This window comes from Zootermopsis nevadensis, unplaced genomic scaffold (genome assembly GCF_977971745.1).
Source record: "Zootermopsis nevadensis isolate Lab colony 2312 unplaced genomic scaffold, Znev_1.0 Znev_ptg000003l, whole genome shotgun sequence".
Taxonomy (NCBI): domain Eukaryota; kingdom Metazoa; phylum Arthropoda; class Insecta; order Blattodea; family Termopsidae; genus Zootermopsis; species Zootermopsis nevadensis.
Window position 1 is genome coordinate 4815878 of NW_028259135.1, and position 23817 is coordinate 4839694.

A 23817-nucleotide genomic window follows, 5' to 3' on the forward strand; every position below is an offset into this window, starting at 1 on the left:
CCAGGGAGTAGGTGAAACTTTGAGAGTTTCTGTCACAGATGACCCTCTGTGTCCTTTCATAAATATTTTATTCACGAGTAAAGATGTAAAGATAATTTGTATACACTCTGTACCGCTATGATTTAGTTACCATTGCTGCATTTCTGAATGTGGTTTGTACCACATGAAGTTGGGGTTTTGTACTGTCCACTTTGTTGTGTCTCAAAAGAATGTTTTACTGCTTATTCATTCCCTTTTACAAATACGAGATGTGTTGCTTGCTTCATACTTGTTCAAATATCAGCACAGAAACCAGGTATTCTGACTTGATATTTCATGGTTTTTTTCAGCCCCTTAATGCAAATTCTGGTGCCATGACTGCTCTCACATTCTCTCCAGTTCATTATCTAATAGTTGTCCTATCACTCAGTGCTCTAAAATCTCAGCATTTGAAAGTAAAATTGAATAAGCCAAAAACATAATTTTTATATGTCATGACTCCATACCATGAAATTTATGTTGTTAATTAATATTCATTCACATGTGACAACTGTTACGTTACTGGCCTGTTACTTTGTTCTGTACTCTAGACCTAGTACATTATTATATCAGTAATGCTCTGGACTTGTGCTTCTGAGGAACCTAAACTAAAATTTAACTGGACTACAACCTGCTCAGACTGATGATTGTTAATTTTCACAGTCTCTCCAGGCTAATTCCACAATAGCATTTTCACAGAGACCGCACATATCACATGGATCCCTGCATATTCACCATTCATTATGAATATAACCTATGCAGACGAAACAGTGTTATTACATAACATATACCTTGCATCCAGCAGATTAGCTCAGCAGTGACATATCTAACTTGTATTTTTGTTAGGACCTGAGGAGCACAAACATTACTGTCTCTGAGACTAATTATTTTTACCCGTCCTTTTCAGGTGAATATAGAAATATTACCTTGAAATATACTGCAATTGCTTTCTCTGTAGTGATTCATCATATATAATCATCTCATTTTGGTTTATGTTGCATAACTTCTGCATTTGATACAGCTGTATATAATCTTTGTGCTGCTAATAGGCAATCAGAGCAGGACAGCTGTTGTGGTTTGTCACAGTTGAACACCGCCTGACCCTGTGTTGCATGGTCTTGAGGCCTCTGTGACCCTTGTGCTGTAGTGGCTATTGATAACAGTGCCATCTAACTGCTGCTGGTACTAACCCACTGACCCTCCCTTCCCCATTAACATCAGGGAGCAGGGTCTTGATGGCAGTGGAAGTCCCCCTTCCTCCCCACCTGCCTACCGACGCCTCAACAGCCGCGAGGAGAATGTCTTCTCCCGCCTTACTTCTGGCACCACTGGAGGAAGCGAGCAACAGATTGGCCGTGGCATCATCACAGTTTACACAGGGAAGGTGAGACAGAAAAAAAAACAGATTTGTGCTGGCAAGTTTCAAGTTTTGCAATGCCTCAGTACTTTCACTTTCTTTGAGTTTGAACCATGTAATATGCACTAACCAGATAACTGCAATATTTTGTTATCTCATAGTGATAAAAATATAATGCTAATTTTGTCTCAAACAAAAGTTTATTATTATTTAGCAGTAGGCTAGACTGGTCTGTACCTGTAGCACAAAATTACAAACTATGGCACAAAAGTGGACAGTTTTATTCAGTTATGTCCTGTCATTGTAAGGTTGGAAATGGAAAGCAAAGGCTGTTTTGGATCATTGTTACCATCTAATTAATTGCACAGTTGAAGTATATAAAAATATACTATATTGAAATTATGCTGTCCAGTTTCACAATCGTAATTTCCTCTTTAAAATAAATTAAGAGCGCAGTTGTTTCACAATAGTAGTGGTTATGGTAGTCAGCTCTTTACAGGTGTTTGCTCGTTTGTTCTTAGACGTCACTTTTGTTAGTCGTGTACATCAGCTGATTCCATTCCTTTACTGGTAAAGACTTGCAGAATTCCTTCTTCCACATCTTCCTTGGTCACCTTCCTCTCTGATTACATATTTCACTCATCCATCTTCCTTCGTTTATGTCGCACGTTCATACCAGTTCATTCCTTTTCTTTTCAGTCTGTTATTATTTTTTCATGATCCATTTGTCATCTTATTTCATGTTCTGTACGTTCTTGATAGTTTTGCACTTTTTCACAATATTACATTTAAATTGCACATAATTTATTTGTTCCTCCTTTTTCATAGTTCAACCTCACAGCCATGACCTGCAGTTGTCTTCACCATAGCAGGTCTGATTGTCTTTGTGTTGTTGTATGTGTGTGAATCATGCCATACTTGATTTGAACATAAGATAACTTTGCCTCATCTAATTGTGTTACTAATTTCTTCTTTTCTCAGTTTCTCATTATAGAAAATATGCCTGAGTACTTGAAATTTTCATCATGATTACTTTCACCATTTGCAGTTGACTGCGGCAGTGAATATGACAGTTTTGTTCTTCTAGGCTATGGCCCCATCTGGACTTGTAGGTTGATGCCAGCATTTGTGAGATACATGCCGCCTCCATATTCAGGACCAGAGGCAGTATGTTTCTCTGAAATGTTGGTAACAACCCACGAGCTTACACGGCATCACAGCCAAGAGTGGTATCATCATCAGAACTTCATATGTATTTTATAAAGACTGGATGATGTCCAAAGGAAATCTGCAATCATTGTTCCAAGGTTCTGGAAAAATGGAAACAGAAAATTGCATAACGACGAGCTTCACGGCCTGTGCCCCTCACCTTATATTGTCAAAGCGATTAAATTGAGGGGGATGAGGTGGGTGGGACATGCGACATGCATGGGGGAAGTGACGGGTGTTAGAAGGTATTGGTTGGGAAGCCTGAAGGGAGGAGACTGCTGGGAAGACCTAGGCGTACGTGGGAGGACATTAAAATGGATCTTAGGGAGATGGGGATCGATGGAGCAAACTGGATGCAGCTGACTCAGGATAGGGTCCAGTGGCGGGCTTTTGTGAACACTGTGATGAACATTCGGATGTCATAAAGAAAGTGGGCTATTCTTTGACAAGCTGAGTATACAGTCGACTTTACAAAAAATATCCTGCACTAGAGTGGGTGGGTTTCTCATACTTCAAGCATTGCATATGTATTATGTCATAAAGTCAATAATAGCATGTATTTTTTCTGCCATATAATTCAGATCTTTTGTCTTCCTCTCTGCTGTCTAGAAACATAGATGTAAATATATGAAACTAAGATTTTTCCTGTCATTTTGTATGGATGCAAAATCTTATTTCCTACAGAAAGGGAAGAACGTAGGTAGGGCGTTTAAAAACAGGGCACTTGAGGAGAATATTTGGGCCTGAGAGGTATGAAGTGACAGGTTGGATAAAATTGCATAATGAGGAGTAGCTCCATAGTTTGTATTCTGTATCAGATATTACTTGAATATTAAATCGTGAAGGATGAGATGGATGGGGCATATAGCATACATGGAGGAAATTAAGATGGACACAAAATTGGTTTGGAGAGCCTGAAGGGAGCCCATGGATCATAGCAGTAGTATGGATTGGATTCATCTGGCTTAGGATAGGACCTGGTGGCAGGCTTTTGGGAAACAGCTGTGAATCTCCAGGTCCTATAAAAAGCAGAATTTTTTTCGAATAGGTGAATGTACTATCAGCTCCTCAAGAAGAGCTCTGCTCCGTGGTGTTAGTTTACATATATTTTAATTATGGTTGTTTGAGCAGTCGCCTTGTATTCAGTTTTGTGTAAGATGTGTACAAATGTGATGTTGGTGTGTTTAGTGTTCTGTGGTGTCAGCATGCCTCAGTATCATGCTATGTGCTGCATATTCCTTATTCTTTCCAATGTGACTAGTCGACAAACTGTCTAACAGCAGACACTGTAATCTTTTTGTGGTCCAGGTTCCAGCAAAGGCACCCTTGCAGTGCACTCATGTAGCTGAAGGACATTCACGTGCGGTGCTGTCTGTTTTTGCCACAGATGACCTTCTCTTCAGTGCTTCTAAAGGTGAGTTATTTGTATATCACAACCTCATAAGTTCTTTTGTGTGCTATTAGTCATTCACTGTAATTATTTATGATTGCTCTTAATCCTTGTTATGCATTTTTTGCATGAAGTGCATGACGAGAATGCATTATGTGCTAGTCGTGTCTGTACATCCCTTGTCTGTCCAGTTTTTTCTACTCGAGTACCATTGGATGGATTGGAATGAAATTTGATATTGAGGTTGTTCCATTTGGCAAAATCTCAGAATCATACTTTTAAATATCCTATAATCAGTGATGAAATGGATGAAAATGGTTGTAACGGAGGCAAATAGAGCCATTGAGGTGCTGAGATCGGGTAGCCAAAGCTGGAACTAACGAAGTCCGAATTTACATTTGAGTTTGTTTGCTAGCAGTGGTTACCTTGTTAGCCATTATTATTTTGGTGACAATTGTTATGCCTTCTTTGGTTTTTTACAGTCATTAGCATGACGGTGTGTCAGTGTTGCTTACATGCAACCTAGATCTAACAGCATAACATGCCCCACTTACCTTAGGTATCATTATCAATATGATTTAGGTCATTATCAGTTTGTATACACAGGAATTTTACATTTCCTGACTCTTTTATACTTTCCATTATAACCAATACTTGAAGCATATTGTGGTGAGTTATTTGTTATAAATTTTATTATTTTGGGTTTTAGAGGGGAGTGTACAGGAATCGGGCCAGGGAACACAAGAAAATTGTCTACCAGGGTCACTTGATGAAGGAGGGGGGGGGGGCGATTATGGCTTTGAAGTTTTGGCTGATGGAAACGTGGAACAATCCTTGTTAGGTCCGAACAGATGTAGACTGGTTGAAGAGAATGTTTTTTTGTTCTCAGAGAGAACATTCTTCAACTCCTTTAGGGTATGAAGAGGCTGGAGATGGAGACAGCATGTGCTTGCAAATTGTTGATTTCTGTAAGATTTGAGGTTTTCACAGCAGTGAGTATGAAGATTTCTGTCTTCTGGGTTGTTGCGCTGTGTAGTCTGGTCGATGTTTACCAACGTTTCTGAGGTCATACTGCCTCCGTAATCAGAGTATGAAGATTTCTGTCTTCTGGGTTGTTGCGCTGTGTAGTCTGGTCGATGTCAACCAACGTTTCAGAGGTCATACTGCCTCCGTCATCAGGGCGATGAGTATGAAGATTTCTGTCTTCTGGGTTGTTGAGCTGTGTAGTCTGGTCGATGTCAACCAACGTTTCAGAGGTCATACTGCCTCCATCATCAGGGCGATGAGTATGAAGATTTCTGTCTTCTCGGTTGTTGCGCTGTGTAGTCCGGTCGATGTTAACCAACGTTTCAGAGGTCATACTGCCTCCGTCATCAGGGCGAGGCAGTATGACCTCTGAAACGTTGGTTAATATCGACTGGACTACACAGTGCAACAACCCAGAAGACAGAAACCTTCATGTTGATTTCTGTCTATGAGACAACTCATTGTAACAACCCATAAGGTCAAATCTGAGTTTTTTGAGGAACCAGTGCTTCAGAAACAAAACTGTTAATGAGATAATTAATGATTAAGAGAATGATTCAAAGAGATGGATGTTATTGATAACTAATTCAAAAATATGTGTATAAGATTTGGTAGTAAAATCATGTTTCAGTCAAGTTTAAAATCATAATGTTTTCATATAAACATGATGAGACTGGAGCAGACATTGGAAACTGGAACAGTTTTTTGCCTTTGGTTAGACTTAAAATAGTCCATACTATGTTTGTGAGGTGGATAAACATAGTAGTCATGTTGACCACAAGTGTGATATTTCTAATTAAAGTTATAAATGAATAATTTGATAATACATGGTACAGTCAGAAAATTATCAGACCTGACCTAGACACACCCAGCCTTTTCTTGTCTACTGTTCGGGACACTCAAGATGGAGGCTTTGACGATGGCTGGGTCTGGATCAGGTCTGGGAATTTCTTGGTTGTGCTATGTATATATCACATGAAAACATCAAGAAGTGTTGTATGTTCATCAGATTTTTAAATTCCTCGATCAGTCCCCCCCCCCCCCCCCCCCCCCTTTAAGCAAGGGTTTATGGCTTGATGCCTGGCAAGACAAGTTGTCAAAGATCCTGATACACCCATAATGAGGCCCACTTGTTAGCAACATGTTGCTTACATGTGTTGTCTTCTTTTACCAGATCGCAGTGTGAAAGTATGGGACTTACAGACTGGACGTGAGGTACAGTCAGTATTTGGGCATCCCAATAATGTAGTCGTGGTGAAATATAATGAAGAGACACGGCTTGGCTTCTCTGTCTCTTCAGCTTATATACGGGTGTGGGATCTTCGCGAAGATCCTGTCAAGACAGTGAAGATTTTATGGTGAGTACAATCTGCAACAGTTTAATTTTTCTTAGGGTCAGTAATTAATGAATTGTCAGCAAGCCATGTGAGGTAGTTCAGAATTCATTTTTCTTAATCATTATTATGTCAGTCTTGTGGTGTAATTATTTTGTTATGAACTTTCCCTGATTTTTATAACTATTTCTGTGTATTTTCTAACAAATATCAGAAATAGTGGCATCCCCCCCCCCCCAACTTTTTCCCCCCATGTTCATATAAAACAGTGTAACATTTTAATGTTTCACAATGATTGAAGGCTATCAGACATTTCAGTAGGAAGAGAATTTCTGGCATTTTGAATGCTGCCTCAGCTTTCATCATTGGGGACCTACATATCCGTCTATTGTATAGCTCACAAGGGACAGTCTTCCTGTCCTATTGGTGTACTGCCAGGCAAGCTAGGGATGTTTTCATGTGTAATTTCCACAATTTGCGTTAAAAGGCAGAGTATCAGCCAGGAGTGAAGGGGCATTTGGATGTCATGACATATATATCTGTCCTGAAAACTTTTGAAGTCGAATTAATCGTCTTGTGTAATTTGGGTCACAGAAATCCGACACTCTGGCGATGTCTGTTGTGACTTACATCTCTTCACTACTGATCTTAAAATTCTTGTTCTACAGTTCATCTGGCCTCACAATGTCTGGTAGCTCAAGTACCTCTCAGTCACTCCCAGCAGGGGAGATCCAGCTCAACGATGTGGCACTAAATCACTATGGCAGCGTTCTCTACTCTGCTGCTGGTGACAGGGTTCGTGTCTGGGACCTCAGAAGGTGAGTTGCTGTTTACACTGTGCTGTGGATTGTGTACTCCGTAGTTATCAGGCTGTTGTGGATGTCAAATAGGAGACCTTGTGGATGTGCCAATTTTCTATATCACTGTTGTTCTGTGTCTGGTGGAGGGTGATTAAAAAAGGAACTTGAACTGTACACTGTTTTATGGTTCATGTACAGCTCTGTCATTTTCAGTTAGTTATCAGAGTTGTGGTTCCATTCTTGCAGGTTTGATTCAACTGGTAAGTTGAGTGGAGGCCACCAGGCAGCAGTAATGTGCCTTGCTGTTGGGAAACTGTCGGAGGATGAGGATGTGGTCATTACGGGCTCAAAGGATCATTACATTAAGGTGAGGATTCTAGTTTCAGACACATGTGTTAGGTGTGATGTTTGTTCTGCTTTACATTTCATTATATGGACTGAGATGGTAAAGTTGCGTCATATTGTGATATAATAAATATATATTATTTAAATCTATATACACCTGAAGATAGTTCTTTTAGGAACTGAAACATGTCGTGAAAAAATGATGGTCTAATGTAAATCGAATATTTCGATAAAGAACATCATTTAATATTTTAAATGTTAATTATTGTAATATTTTAATATTTAATAAGAATTTATTGTGATTAAACGGACAAGATTTAAATAATATATATTATATGGACTGCTTCGGCATGAAATATGACAACCTGCAAGATCAACATATATTTACTTTTCATTTGTTTGAAAATGTCTCTGTCCAGGCTGGGTACCTGATCACTTTTTATCCATGTTAACGTCTCAAACAAGGTGAATGAAAAAATAATCTTAGTTTATGGAGGTTGCCCATTGTTGTATTTGTAGGTATTTGAGGTTGATCGTGCAACAAGCAGCAATGTTTATACTCCTAAGATGAATCTCAACCCACCTCATTATGATGGAATCCAGTCTCTCGCCATCCGAGGTGACATACTTTTCTCTGGCTCTCGAGACATGTGCATCAAGAAATGGGATCTTTCAAAACAAGAGCTTATTCAGGTCTGTATGGATAATGAACCATTTTATTATTAAATAACTGAGTTATGCATATTTTTATCTAATCTGTTGTATATAATATTCTGTTTTAAAAATAGTTTAAAGTCAAGCTGAATTACTTGGAACACAATATAAGACAGAAAAGGTCTAGACACGGATTTTAAAGAACATAGAATGTAAGTGGTTATGTAACTCACATGTGTGAACTGAGTAGCTCAATGTGAGTCTAAAGGAGCCCTGAGTATGGCTTGTAAAAAGCCAAAACATGTTAATAACGTTTGTGTATAATGGACGATTTATTGTTGAAGAATGTTAATTTTTAATATACAGGAATAGCAGATTTCAACTTCTATATTACAGTGCTGGCAGCTGAACTTGTGCTCTTAAGTTAATGGTTTAGCAGTGCTGCTGTGACCATCGGTCAAAAGGGCTAATTGATAGAACAGTGTGGAACACAAATGCAAGTTTACATGGAAGGGTAGTTCTTCAAGTTGCTGTGTGGGGTGAACAATTACATCCTTGACTTTTGCTGTACTTTATTCCTGTTGAGTAATATCTTCTGCAGTGTGAAAAGTTGCCTGTAGTTATCTCATTAAGTTCTGTCTGTGCAGTCATTGAACAACGCTCACAAAGACTGGGTTTGTGGCTTGACATTCATGCCTGGTGGACAGATGATTCTGTCTGGCTGTCGTGCAGGCATTCTGAAGTTGTGGGCTGCAGACTCCTGTCATCTTCTGGGAGAGATGAAAGCCCATAGTTCACCTATTAATGCCATTACAACAAACTCTTCACATATCTTCACAGCCTCTAAGTAAGTAGAAACCTTCTTTTGTTAAAAAAAGTGTAAATATTAACAGATAATGAATTCGTTAGTGGTGTACCATTATCTGAGTCTAATATTTCTAAAATTAACCCCATGGAGCACAGTCCTCCTCGAAATGCTAATGGTCCCCTGGCTGCTCCAGAAATTCCCCATTTTATGGAACCTTGTGATTTGTTGCCATGTCTGCTTGAGCCTGCCACTAATCCATATGTTTAGCCACATGAATCCACTCCACATCCTTCCACCCCAGTTCTTTAAAAATAGGTTTTAATACTTTCCCATCTGTGTCTAGATCTTCCAAGTGTTTCTTATACTTTTAACCAAAGTTCTATAATCATTTCTCACATCCTTTACGTATGCTGCATCTCCTGTCCTTATTTTCATTTAATTAGTTTTCCTAAGAATATTTGGTAAATACGTTTTGAAAGTCCTCGTTATGTTGTTTTCTTCAACATCGTGCTGTCAAATATGGCCAGTGATTTTATGATTTTGTTCTGCAGAATGATAAGACATGAATACATACTAAACTTTTTATGCAGTTACTTCTAGACCAACGTCCTCACTAGTTATAATATGGTTTCTAATACATTGTTTCTTTTATAGTATTTATGTGTTCACCCATTAAATGAACATCATTGGCCTAGGTCAGAAGCTGATTTTGAAAAATATGTTGGTAATGTGAAGTGTCAATGCATTGAGTAGTTCATGTGTGAAGTACTTAATTTAAATTATTTTCAGAGCTTGCCTTTTAAAGGAGCTTTCCTGCTTAATAAGATGGATTTATTTTCTCCTCACCTCCCTCCTTGATCACTTTCTTAGCATAATGAACTAATGCTGATAGTGTAGTCAGTCTAAACATTTTATAAATTAATATATACATATCACAGCACTCCAGTGCTCCCCCAATCTGAAGTCTTTCAGATTTTATAATATTCATATTATATTATCATGGAAAGATGATAGAGTTATTAAACTGTTGTAATATCAGAACCCAAAGAATGTGCAGGTGAATGGATTAGGATTGTTCCAGTTTCAAAGAAGATGCTTTTTATGGTCATGTAATGAAGAATAAATGGCCATGAAGGTACCGTTTTTTAATTTATTACTTAATGCTTTATGGTGCTGTTACATAAGAGCCTGTACTGTGTTTTAGTCTTTAATACTTTAAATGTACAATATCATATTTTCAGGATGTGCTTATTTGCGGTATAAGTATCTGAAATGATATTTTGTTGCTTTCTGAATAGAAGTTAACAACAGAATTTATAAAATCATGTTTTTTGCAAATACCTTTCAAAATGTGGTAGTTTGTCTATATATTTTTATTTAGTTTGGTAGTGATTATCTGATGAATGCTACAAAGTTACCAGTATTGGAAACTCTGTAGTTATATTTAGCGGAACTTTCTCCATGGAGCAGAGTCCTTCCTGAGAAGCCAACAGTAATTCAGCCACTCAATAAATTTCCAACATTTTATGCAACTCAAAAGGTTCATTACAGTGCTCACAAGAGCCCCCCAATGGTCCCTGTCCTGAGGCAGATGAATCCAGTCCATACCACCCCATCCTGTTTCTGTAATATGCATTTTAATATTATCCTCCTACCTACGTCTGGGTGAGGCTCTTTTCCTTCTGGTTTGCCCTTCAAAACTCTGTATGCATTCCACTTCTCTCCCATGCAGGCTACATGCCCTGCCCAGCTCATTCTCCTTGACTTGATCAGTCTAATTATATTTGGCAAAGAGTACAACTTATGAAGCTCCTCATTATGCAGCTTTCTCCAGCCTCCTAGTGTTTCATCCCTCTTGGGTCCAGATATTCTCCTCAGCACCCTGTTCTCAAACACCCTCAGATTATGTTCCTCCCTTAGTGTCAGAGACCAAGTTTCACAACCATACAAAACTACAGACAAAATTATAGTTTCCTATATTTTAATCTTTATGTTTTTAGACAGCAGAAGAAATTAATAATGTTCTGAACTGAATGGTAGCAAGCATTAACAAAATTTATCTTCAATTTCCTCAGGAATCAAATTTTGATTTCTTACTGTCACTCCCAGGTATCTGAACTTTGCCTCGTTTTCAATGGATCCGTTAGCTATCTTTATGTTACGATTTTGCCCTGCGTTCTGGTGACAAGACATCAGCATATACTTAGTCTTTTCTGTGTTTTCTACTGGACCAACCTCCTTAATAGTTTCAATTAGAGCTTCTGTGTTTCCTTTATGGTTTTTATGTTATCCCCCAGTAGAGTTACATCATCAGTATAGATAAAGAATCCTTGTTTTAGAGCATATTGAATATGTAATGTGTCAGACGAATGTTTACCTGTACAGACTTTGCTGTAGTTTTCATTCAAACACATTTTAATAAGCCTAACTGGTTTCATGGGTATGCCAACTCAGTGAGAATATTGTACAATACTTCCCTTCTAACTGAATCATCAGCTGTCTTGAAGTGAAGTCTGTAAATAGCTGATGCACTGTCTCATTGTTCTCCCATTTTGTCTCTAGTATCTGACGAATCAGTAGTTGACCTATTATGTTGAAACTCACACTGATGATTTCCAATAATTTCATCTACATGTGGACTTAACCTTGAGATAAGGATGTCAGATACAATTTTTTATGAAGTTGATAACAGTAACATGCCTTGATAATTATTACAATCAGTTTTATCACCCTTCTTGTAAATTGGTGCAATAATAGACTCATTTCACTGCTTAGACAAATCTTCCTTATTCCAAATAGAAGTAAGGAGTTTATGGATCTCAGAACATAATGTTTTATCTCTGGCTTGAATCATTTCTGCCAGAATTTAATCACTACCTGGCGATTAACACCTTTTCAACTTTGCAATATCAGTTTCAACCTCAAAAGAACTAGGTTCAGGTACTATTGGCTCAGCTGTGTGTATTTACATCTGCCTAACATCATTAACCCCATTTGCATTCAACAGCTGAGAGAAGTAATTCCTCCACCTATTCAAAATGTTGTGGGAATCATTGAGCAGATCATCATTTCCATCCTAGATCAAGTTATTTCTATGTTGTTAATGATTCTTAAATGTGTTTATACCTCTGCATAAGTTTCTAATGTTCCTGTGTTCCAAGCTCATTAATTTTGTCTTTCAAATATTCCCTATTTTTGTTCCTGAAGTGTTTATTAGCTTCACGTCATACTTTATTCAGATTACCTCCATTTGTTTGTCTCAGATCCTGGAACCATTGGAATTTGGCTTGTTTCTTTGATCTAATAGTTTTAAATATCCTTCGTTGAACCATGGCTTATGCTGCTTCAGTTCGTAATAACCTAGGCTCTCTTTGGCTGAAATTTTTATATTCTATCTAATGGTTTTCCAAGGTATGTTGATATTGACATACTTGGTAGAACATGAAGTTTTGTTTTTCAATAGATGCATCTAAGTTGCACATTTAACTATCATTCGTTTTTACAAGACTTGAAGGTTTTGTGGCAACTGAACTTGATAAAATCTTCTTGGGCAAGAAGCCATGCCAGTAGTTGACAGAAGCCCAACATTTAGGAGACCACCTCTGCTTCCGTTCCCTTGATAATGGGGGCAGAGATGGTATCGAAAACATTAGGCTCTTGTTTATAGATGACACGGCTTGTTGCCCGTGAAGATATTATTGTAATGTACAGTTATCATTTTATATGGGGTAATGTTCTTTGTTAATTCTTATTTCTTTGCTGTTTGCAACAACTACAATCATGTGTGCTGTTGACTTGATTACAGTATGTCTGTTTTAACATGATAAAATGGTGTAACATAATGATACAAACATGTATCACAAAATAATAAAATAAATAATGTTACATACTTGAATCACTTTTAATATTATCTTTCAGAAAATCTATATGACAATGAATTAGTGAAACAAACAATACATGAAGTATTCTGCGTTCAGATGTGCGTATGATATAAAGATGACAGCATGAACCAAAATTTTCTTTTGAGAAAGATGTCTGTTTAGTTTCAGTGAAACCTTGTTTCTTATTGTGCTATTAGACAAGTTTCGTGTGAATTATATAGCATGACTTAATGTAGTACTATTTTTTGGACAGACCAGAATTATCTGTATTTTGTGAAGTTATTCATCAGTCTTAAACAGTTGTGTGGGACTTTGTGTGTGTATCTGGTTACAGTTCTGGTGAAGTGAAGATCTGGAAGTCTCCACAGTGTTCTGCAATGACAATGTCGACAGGGCGAGTGTTTGAACTCTCGCTGTGAAGCCTTTCACATACGCCTTTTGCAGTATTTTCTTCATGCATTGCTCTTTACAGCTTCCTCCCTTCCACTTTCATAAGCTCCACGCCTCCTGACTCGTCAGTGTGTGCTAGGTCGTTGTCTTTCCACATTCAGTTTCACTATGAACAAGGGCGGTAAACAAATGAACATAGGACACATTTTTACATAAAGATGCATACCATTATGGTATACACACACACGAATTATCATCATTTGCAATATAGGCTGAAATGACATAACCTCAACATGTTCCAATCTTTAAACATTCATCATCAGGGATGTCATTGAATTTACTGCTTAGAGCATAAGCATTGTAGTTTTTTTACAATATTATTTTGGTAGAAAATATGCCATATTTCAGTCTTAAAGATTTTATACTGTAATCTTATAAAAATTCGGTATTATGATAAAGATTTCTTGAAGCTATGTTCTCACATTTGTCATGCTATTAATTGCACATTATCATTGTTTGACATTTGTTCAAATAAGCCATGAATATTCATTATTTACATTTTAAAAATGCATGGCACAATATTAAATATTAAATTAATGAGTGTCATAAATTTCATTTAATATTTAGAAACATTTTTTTAAGAAACCTTCATTTGATGTTGTGTTGTGCATTTGGAGGATTGTCTGAACATATTTGTTACTCTATGAATAACCCAAATGCGAAAATATACACATTTATGTACATAAGAAATTATGGTTACTTATACAAGAAAAAAAATGCGAAGAAAATTATTGCCTTTTTGATACAGCAATAAATGAACAGATTAAGTAATGTAATTGATTCGTACATGGACGTAACATATGGTAGAGGGGTACCCATACAACTACGTACTTATAATACAGCAGTTCCAGTCTAGACAGCACCAAGACCAGATTCAGTGACAGCAATGCATTTTATTAGGCAGGGAATGGTATAATATTTCTGTACTAAAATAAAAGTCTAGAAGTGACATTTCTTATTGTTTTTAGAGGAAATTGCTGATATTTGAAGTGCTAGTCTCTTTCCAATGAAGATGGGTTTAATTTTATTATTTGTGGATCAGATGATGGTACCACAGTATTCTTTGATATCCATACTGTCTTAAATATGCAAGAAATTTATTTTGATCCATTCTCTGAATGTATAACTATTAATCAGCACACCAGTATGTAGATATTTTAATGGATTCTAAATATTAAATTAAATTTATGACACTCAGTAATTAATATGGTACCATATTAACCATAATGTACGTAATGAATATTCTTGGATACTTCGAACATTGTTAAATAATTGTGTACTATGCAGTTAATAGTAAGATGGCTGCAAATAAATAACCCCAGTGAGATCTCTGTCATAATAATGAATATTTTCAGATTATAATATACCATCTGAACATTGAAATATAGATTATTTTCTGTCAAAATGGTATTGTAAAAATATGTCACTCTGTAACAGTGAAACTGGATGATATCCCAGATGATGACCTTTCTAAAGACTGAAACATGTTGAGTTTATGAAATTAAATTTCAGTTCATGCTGGATTGACAGTAATTGTTATTACCAGTTTCAAATTTTTGGACTTTTTCAATTGCCATTGTACTTCCTCAAACCACTACGTTTCAGGAAATGGCTCTTCCCTCGTCCACTAACATTTAGGGATGAACAGGAATTCTTATATGGAAATGGGACATATGAGGTGAAATCATATAATTCAGAAGAGTTATCATTGTTTGATTTGTATGCACAGACATTGGTGTATGGAATGGAGAACATTTTGGAACAGTTTGTGAAATTTGAGTATTGTTAAAGCTCAGATAGAGGCGTGGATTAGCACATAGAAGAGTGGTTTATATGTACTGATGTGACATTCACTGGATCAGAGTATTTTTTAGCTTTTATGGAAGAGACTCATAGCTTGTTTTTATTGATGAGGAGTGACACCACTAGTCATTTGGTGGGGCTATTTGGACGGCGAATCAGCCCGTGATAAGGTTTCTACCTACTCAGGACAACAGAATGCAGAAGGCACGGCGTAATTTGTGATCTTAACAGGATTGAAAGTTGAAATCTTAGTGTCTGACCAGTCCAGAGCCAAAATTTTGTAAAACAGCAGAGATGAAGTTGCTAAGAAGACAGCACAGACTCCATTGTTAAATGTTAAAATCCGGGTCACTTTAGCTATAAAGATAACTGGCCAATTCAGTCATAAGTTTCTTGAATCAACGGATGTCGGTGACAGTGCCTAATTTGTATCTTGTGTACATCATCATGGTTCAGCAGGCATGGCAGAAGAGTTTTTACTTCGCTTTGCTTCCTGTTACCCACTCCCAAAGCCAATGAAGATTGTCAGGTGGTACAGAACTGAACTGGAAATCATTCCTCCATTGATGGTGCATCATCTGTTTTCGCTGCACCATTTGTGAGATGTAGAAAAAAACTTGCCTATGGCAGAAGTCTGAAGTTAACGTGGTTGGTTTTTTGTGTCAAGAGCGTGATGCAGGATATTTCAGCTTGCTGCCAATGAGATGTTTTCACATTTAGTTTAGTTTATAAAGTAATGTTACAAATTAATGTAATTTAGGTGCAATTTGCAAAGATAATGCTGCAATAAATTATATTACTGTTCAACACAAAAAATCTTAATTCCCATCAGCTTTGATGGAACATAGGTTGTTATGCAATATAATATTCCCACTGGCCAATATTCTGTTATTTGCATTTATGACACTGCATAATTTTCACTTTGTGCATTAAACCATGGCCTTGCAAAAACTGACCTATGTCCAGTTTCAGTATGGCCTGCAAGAGCTCATAATTCATATTAATGTATTGAATATCTTGTGTCTGTATTTTGTTTTCTTGTTCTGGTCATGAAGTTCTTCAAGTTATGCAAAAGGCTTATATGTGTGGCACTCACAGGAAATACACCAAATGTTTATGAAGAAGTTCTTTTTTGAGACTTTGTCATGATGTGGTCCTCTGTAGAAGACGAGGAAGATACGTTATAATTCCATTCTCAAGAATATTTTTTTAAGCTCATCATTTAGGGATTTTAAATATAAGTTCTTGTCAGATGTAATCTTCTCTCTTAAAGATTCTAGTAATTAATATGAAATAAAACTGTTGCATGAATATGTAATTACTCTATCTGGCAGTTTGCTACTGTTTGTACAATTCAGAATTTAAGAAGATTTTCGCACAACTAACAAGAGGAGGAAGAACAGTTCCAATTATTATTTATATTCATACAGAAGAAATGGGCAAAATCTTTACAAATATCTTTGAAACCTATTGTTATAGATAACACTACAAATGCAGATTTTTCTTTTGAAATTAACAATGCCCGTCAGATGAGCAGGCCTGTGATAAGCTTGTGGGTAAGAAAACCTGATAAATTCAAACACATGTTAAGTTTTCCCTCTGTAACACTGCAGGCATTCTGCTGGTGATAAAGGAAAACGCATCTCAAGTCCATCAGAAATGTGATTTGAAATCATTATCCAGTTCAGATGTGCTGTCAGTATCATACCATATTGATCCAAGATTCTCCATTGTTTCTGAGTCATGAAGGGAAATTGGAATTATGAGCTATCAGTGTGTACTTGTTAAGAACATTTGCTTGTTTTCCTGCTGGCAGATAACAATGTTTTTGGTTTTCCACCACTTTATTTGAAAACATCAAGTTTTTTGGTGCAGAACCATCAGTTCCTGAACTATTGCCACCATATAGGTCTGAAGTCACGCATTTGTCTTGTCCTTCAGCCAATTATTGAACAGTGTCTGTATGAGTTGGTATGACGTAGAAATTTAGACGATACATATGTTCTCATAGCATCTCATAGATCTGATATCTTAACATACATAACATCGAGGAAGCTATTTTAAATCTTGTTTGTCCGTATCGTGTGATCCTTCCATATGGCACGTCCATTTCCTTGAGAAACAGCCGACAGCTGAGAGGCCAGCATCTTGTGCCAGGTGATTGGTTTCATTTTAAATCTGTGTAATATTTTTGTGCATGTTTTCAAATTTTCATTTTTCTTGCAGATCTGCATCTGTGTTGCTGTCGTTCATGTTGGCTTTACTAATTTATACTTGTTATGCAGTTTGTTGAATCTTTAGAGTTGCTTTTAATCGTGACTACACTGAGTACGTGAAGCACAAAATTTGCCATAGAAAATTCTACATTGGAGAAAAGAAGGGCTTGTTATCAGTGTATTCATATTTTAATATCTGCTATAAGTGTCACCTCTAAGTAAAGTAATTTAGCATTCTGTTACAATGGGTGTCATAGGTGTAAAGTATAACCATTATGTTACTATAAAACAAAGCCACAAATATGTTTAATTTTATTATTTTAACAGCTTTCATGGCAGCTGAATGCAATGAAGTCGTCTTAGGAGATCAGGCATGTGAGAATGTGATTAATATCCAATGTTTTAGAGGCTTCCTCTTCTTCTATTATCAGGGTTGATATGATGGCCTGTTGTATTTGTACTTACAGCTCTTAGAGCCCAGTGTCCTTGTCCTTATCTTAGAGCACTACAGCAGCGATACAGTGACAGGAGTTGGGAACTCAGTCATCGCGTAATCTCTGTTTCTTAATCTGTACAATTTCGGATGACTGGTGCCATTGCTTCTTCCCTCTATTTCTCTTAAATTGTCATATTTCATTGGGATGTCAGTAGCTGTATTCCATGATTGACTTTGAGTGAATTTGATGTCTGTTTAAATCATTGGAGCGTGACCATGTCTTGATGGCCTCCTTCACAAAGGAATCCGTGTAGCTAATACAATGGTGCCCATGAAATTGTTACAATCCATAGCCTCAGTGCTGTTGTCCAGTTGGTACAGACATGTCCTTTGCATGGTTCTTGCACCGTGTCTCAGTCCATCTCTGCAATGTAAACTTACCACATGTACATGGAATGCAGTATGTGCCTGGGGCATTGAGGTATAGATTATCTTTTACCAGTTTCAACAGATATACATTATTTTGGTTTAAATATGTACAGTTCTTTAAGATTAACCATGCCAAAAGCATGCAGATCTTGTCAGAAGTGCCCTGCATATATTGTGGTTATGCCTGCCAACTTCTCCAATTGTAAATAAGGTCTCTTTATGGAAATGAGGGCACAGTATTTGTCTGATTTTAAGGTGAGACATCCTTTTGTAATATTATAAATTAAAATACCGTTGCCATCTGCACAACAAATGTGCTTGCATTGTAATGAGTCTCATTTCTTGCATGTTCTTTACAAAGATGGATTTATTAAACACTCAGTTGTAATTAATACGAACTTCTTCTTGACTGCATTCAAAGCAACTGAAGGAATGTCACTCCAAATAATCGTTCTCCATTAGTTACTTTTCATGTCTTTCAGTTTGCCGGTCTCTAAATCACATTTGTTCTCTTGACCACTGCTCGTATTTACATACCTCACATCGTTCTTCTGTCTTTGTCTGTTTCTGATAGCTATTTGATTCACGTTGCACCTCACACTTAGGTCGTTGTTCTTACAACGAATATACCCTGTCCCTCAACTACGCTCGCCTTTTATAAGTGCATATAAGATCTGGTCTGTCCTAGAGGCCTGTGGAACCTTCCACTTGCCAGTTGATAAGAAGGAAGGCTTCTAGTTATTCTCTTGTGTTACATTTTGCAGTGCAGTTTTAGTAGATTTACGAACTCGGTAAGGGCAGGCTGGTTTTAATGTATGGGTTCATCCCTCAATACAGTTTTGCTAAAATGGCTTTTCTGCTTCTTTCTCCATTGTCTTGAATGAGAAATGTGCTGGATTGATTTGGTGATAAGCATTAATCTCTTTGAAACTTGTTTTCCCAGGCTGTGGTATAAATGTAATTTTCATTTGTCTCCGGGCCCTATGAATATATCGATATGCCAGACAGGCTCTGAGAATATGTAAGACAACTGTGAGTCTAGATGCGCTGTCCCATGCTCCAAAAGTGAAATTATAGTTTAATATTTCCTGCCAGTTAAATTGGTGTAAATGTCCTTATTGCCATTATCATGCACTAGTTACCCTACAGTGTACTGAATTTAGAAAGACATTTGTAGCTCAGAGTAAGTTCTTGAAAGAACAATTACAGTAAACTTTGTCCATCGTGGTGTTCTGGTTTACGATGCCATGTGTATGTGGAGGTAGTATCAACAGTTTAGAGGAGCATATCGTCGGGGAAGTTTGTTATCTAACGTAGAAGTCCACATGGTATCGCAGCCCAGAAGTCCACCATGGAACCATGGGCATATTTGCTGCAATGACAGTCTCATGTCTCATTATGTGAACTGTGTGTAGACATACTGATCTGTGGTTGTGATGGACGTCTCGGTAAGGAGGGTATTAGTTCCTTTGACAAGGTAAGGGACTTGCATTTTTCAAATGAAACTTAGCACAGAGCATGCATAGTTGGGCAGTTCATTGTCTGTCAGCAGAATGCATTTGCATCTTTTCGTCAGTGGAACAAGCTGTACATGACAGGCCAAGGAACAATTAGCATTAATAACAGGTAACAGTTCTGTATAGCTTTACCTCAGTTTTGCTTTTGTTTTGATGTGCTTGAATACCAAGGCCACAGTGGAAGTACCGAAGTCTGGGACTTTTCTGTTGTTTAACTTGTGTTGTTCATGTAGCAGTTGTATTTTGCTATCATTTATGTTGTACTGATACAAGAGTTTTATTTCATGTCATGTTACTATCTTATATGCCATGTGTAGAATCAGTAATCTCATAAGAGAAGCGGCACATGTGGCATCTGGTTGCTGAGATATAAGATAGGTTTGCCCAAATTGTAGTACAATTGTTATGAAGATACACTATCTATAGAAGACAGTGCAATAAAACAGGGAAACGTTTTCCAGTGCTGGCTTTTTATGTAGCTTCTTTGGTTTTATTTATGTTACCATATTTTTAGATAATATTCTTCAAGTGTATAGAATTGATGGTTAAGCAGTCTTGCTTTGTTTTCTTTTAAGACTGGTATAGCCATTTGTGTTACATGTAAAAAGTTAAGCTTTATGCATAGGAAATAATGAAATTGTTGGCAATAATGTAAGACTTACAGTTTTTCATAAAATCCACATAGAGATGATATAAATATTACCACATATATCACTTAACAAGAATTAAACACTATTACTGCTTTTATAATGGCAACTCAGGATGCATTTAAGATAATAACTCAAGGACCAAAATAGCTTTTAGAATTAGTGCAGTGTTGTGTCATTTTGTCTTATTTTTAATTTTGTGTTCCTGCAGTTCATGGGCATGTGAGTGCTGTGTATTTACTTGCATCTTTTATGTACTAATATTTTTGGTTCCATCCTTGTTGTTTGTGTATATGTTTACAATGAAACAATTAAAAGGGTGTAAATTTATCAAGTGTGTTTTAAGTTATATATTATTAATCTTTGAATGTGAAAATTTTTACTTGAAAATAAGGTGAAAACCCATGTGAGTCTAGTTTCTCAGTTGAATTTGTGTTACATACTCAAACCACCCCCCACCCGAGGAAAGGAAACTGTTCATTATAAGAAAATATGTGCCTGCCATCCTTATGATCTGTGACTTGAGCTTCAAAAATATGCCAATTTTAAAAATATATATAGCATTTAATTCAGGTAATCTAGTAATTTGTCGGCAAGTAGTATAAGATTCGTTAAGTATTCTTCAACTGAATCAACTTTCAGTTCACATTCTCGTAATGTGCACACAACTGAGGAAAGTGTATTCCGTACCGGAATACACAATATCCTCATACGTTCTCTGCAACATGCATTTAGAGGAATTAAATTTGTTCAATAATTTCTACTTTGTCCGCCAGGCTACAGCATCTCATTGTCTACCTCATGACTTCCATCATTCTGTTATCACTGATGCTCGTAGAATATTCAAAAATATGATTTTGAGGTCATACAGAATAGCACAACCTCCACGTCAAATTTCATCCCAATCCATCCAATGGTTCTGTGGTAGAATCGACTGGATGTGCAGACAGGCAGAGTCAACCCATAATGTGTTCTCCCTATGCACTTCATGCAAAGAGCACATAATAACTTATAATTATGTATTTCTTATAGTTATTTTTGTGAGTTTCACAGTTGTGTAATAATGCCTATTGATTAGGAGAGTGTGGTGAAGTGTATTTAAAAGATGAGATTGAATTGATGCTATTACTAAGACAGATAATGAATGCTTAACATGTATGTTTCTAACCAGGTTGAGAATCTCATTACTGATGTAAATTTTGTACAAACATAACAGCGTGTTTTCCTTTCAGTGATTGTGCCATCCGTTTCTGGAAGCTTCGCAGCCGCTATGACATATCTCCGGATGCCGGTGATGACATCTAAAACCCTGCTAACTTTCAGAGACTAATTTGGTGTCCATCGCCTTACAGTCAACATCAAAGCATCATCGTGTGCGCAGCATTTCATGAGGTGACTTGTCTCATACTGATCTCACATTGTTGCTGCATGCAAGAAACCAAGAAGTCCATTGTGATGTGATGTGAACAAAAGATTTTTTGGGACCACATTAATACTCATTATGTTCCACTGTTACCTTCTGAAAAATTTTAAAAGTTAGAAACAACTGCAAGGTTGTATGATTTGGATTATATTAATTTTGTAACTAAAACACAAATATTCTCTTTTAGATGATTTTAATAAATGTAACATACCGTTTTAATTGTTATTTTTAAATTTTAGCGTCTGTATTATAGAATTACTAATAAAATAATTTTATTTGTATAGAATGCTGATAATTCATATGCAGAAGTCCATAACAATACTTTATATTATTTGTATAGTCTCTAGTTGCAGTTAGTATAATGAAAAAAGGTCAGACATAATTTATATTCCATAACATGGAATTTATTTACATCTCATCTGCTTCAGTCTGGTATAAAGTAAATACATAAATGAGGTGTCTTCATAAAGCTGACACATGTGGCTCTTAACCCATTGGCTTACTGTTGTTCTTTTGTTTGTGTACCAAAATTAGTATTTATTTTTTAAATTGTGAACATGGGCACCTTCCCAGAACATAAAAAGGTTAACATGTTAATTTGTTTTCTTTCAAAGAAAAGTGTTTTTTTCTCTGTCTTACCTTTTACGGAAAAAAGCTTGCATTATATCTGTGTATTTCAGTTGATGAATTATACATGGGTCTTCCATTTTCATAAGTTTGGTGCTGGTGAACAAAGATGTGGCATTATACAAACAGTTTTAAAATTATTGCAGTAGAATGCGGTGGTTACATATAACACCATTTTTATAAACAAGAATAAATCACTTTTAATGTTCATGCAGCCACAAAAAAAAATAGTAATATAGTGGGCAAATAAATTTTGCAAGAGTTAATGTCAAGACGGTAGCTTTAAAGAAGTATGAATTCTGTTTTTAAGACCAATCAAACAAATGTTTTGAACCAAACTATTCTTTAGTGCTGGGCAGCCTACATTTCTTGAATTGAGCATAAATTTCTAAGTATTTTAATATAAGGAGAAATATCTGGAATTGTTTGAACATTAAAATACTAGAATCAGAGGTTTATGGATGCTGTGGGTCAAACTAACTTCTCTTAAGGTTGGCTGTGACTTGCAGGCTGTCCATATAGAAAACTTTGGTTTGAATAAATTGAGGTGACATGTCCCACTGAACAATTATTTGAGCCATACCATAGAAAGGAAATGTCTAGCCATTCTGAGAACAGTGACCTCATAACTTCTTTTTCTTTTCTTTTGTTTTAATGAAAAGAAATATCACTGTCTGAGTAGACCATGTTGGCCTTGGGAAAAATAATTTGGAGGATAAAGCACTCATGCACACACCAAGTTAATTTTGTCCAAGTAATATTTCATTTAAATGAGACCATTTTGTTCACGTAGCAGAGTGGAAATGATGTTACATTGTAAACTTATATTGTTCATTCTTGCTTGTGGGCATTCACAACACTTTGGTTTCCAGAAATGAAGTGCCTCTCCGAATAATAAAGGTTCTGGGTGAGGTTACTGACAGTTAACTGAACTTAATGAGGTTCAAGTTGGTTGTGCCTTGTGAGAGAATTGTGATATTTATACCATACCTTGTGTTTATGTGCTCTGTTAATATATTGCAGTCTTAAATACCTCAGACATATTATAAATAATAGATCTGTTTCAAGTCTGATTTTATTATTGAGTAATATGATTTTGGAAGCTTTTGTCATTTATTTAACTTCCTATATTAGCATACAAGACATACTTGTTTTATTGTAGTAAATATTAAATCATTTTTAAGTGTTCAGATTTTGATTTTAATCACGTAGGTTATTAATCTCCATCATCTGCTTAGATTGTGTGGCCTCAAGTGAAAATGTCTGTTTGAAGATCACATACAAATTTTCATGTAATAGAAACCAGATGTTGCTCAGTTACATGAAAATTTCTTTATTTTTACCATGGAAGTATGTATTTATTAATTTCAAAGAATTTACATTGAAGATAAAAATAAAAAGAGATTTACATTAATGCATACTACATGGCAACAGTGGAGTGGGTGAT

The 23817-nt window shown here is 36.4% G+C and overlaps 1 protein-coding gene across 6 annotated transcripts in view; it reads left to right on the top strand.

Moving 5' to 3' along the window:
* LOC110839565 (kinesin-like protein KIF21A) overlaps window positions 1-23560 on the top strand; it is a 72203-nt gene extending 48643 nt beyond the window's left edge. For 5 of the 6 annotated variants that reach the window (XM_087340317.1, XM_087340313.1, XM_087340308.1 and 2 more), the window contains 9 exons: window positions 1240-1402; window positions 3893-3998; window positions 6175-6358; window positions 7003-7152; window positions 7381-7501; window positions 7999-8172; window positions 8781-8980; window positions 13157-17232; window positions 21553-23560. In XM_087340317.1, the coding sequence (XP_087196443.1) occupies window positions 1240-1402; window positions 3893-3998; window positions 6175-6358; window positions 7003-7152; window positions 7381-7501; window positions 7999-8172; window positions 8781-8980; window positions 13157-13241 (1183 nt within the window). In that variant the 3' untranslated portion in view covers window positions 13242-17232; window positions 21553-23560. The remainder of the gene's footprint in view (window positions 1-1239; window positions 1403-3892; window positions 3999-6174; window positions 6359-7002; window positions 7153-7380; window positions 7502-7998; window positions 8173-8780; window positions 8981-13156; window positions 17233-21552) is intronic. The other variant, XM_087340328.1, reaches the window with a different exon arrangement.
* The last annotated feature ends 257 nt before the right edge of the window (window positions 23561-23817 follow it).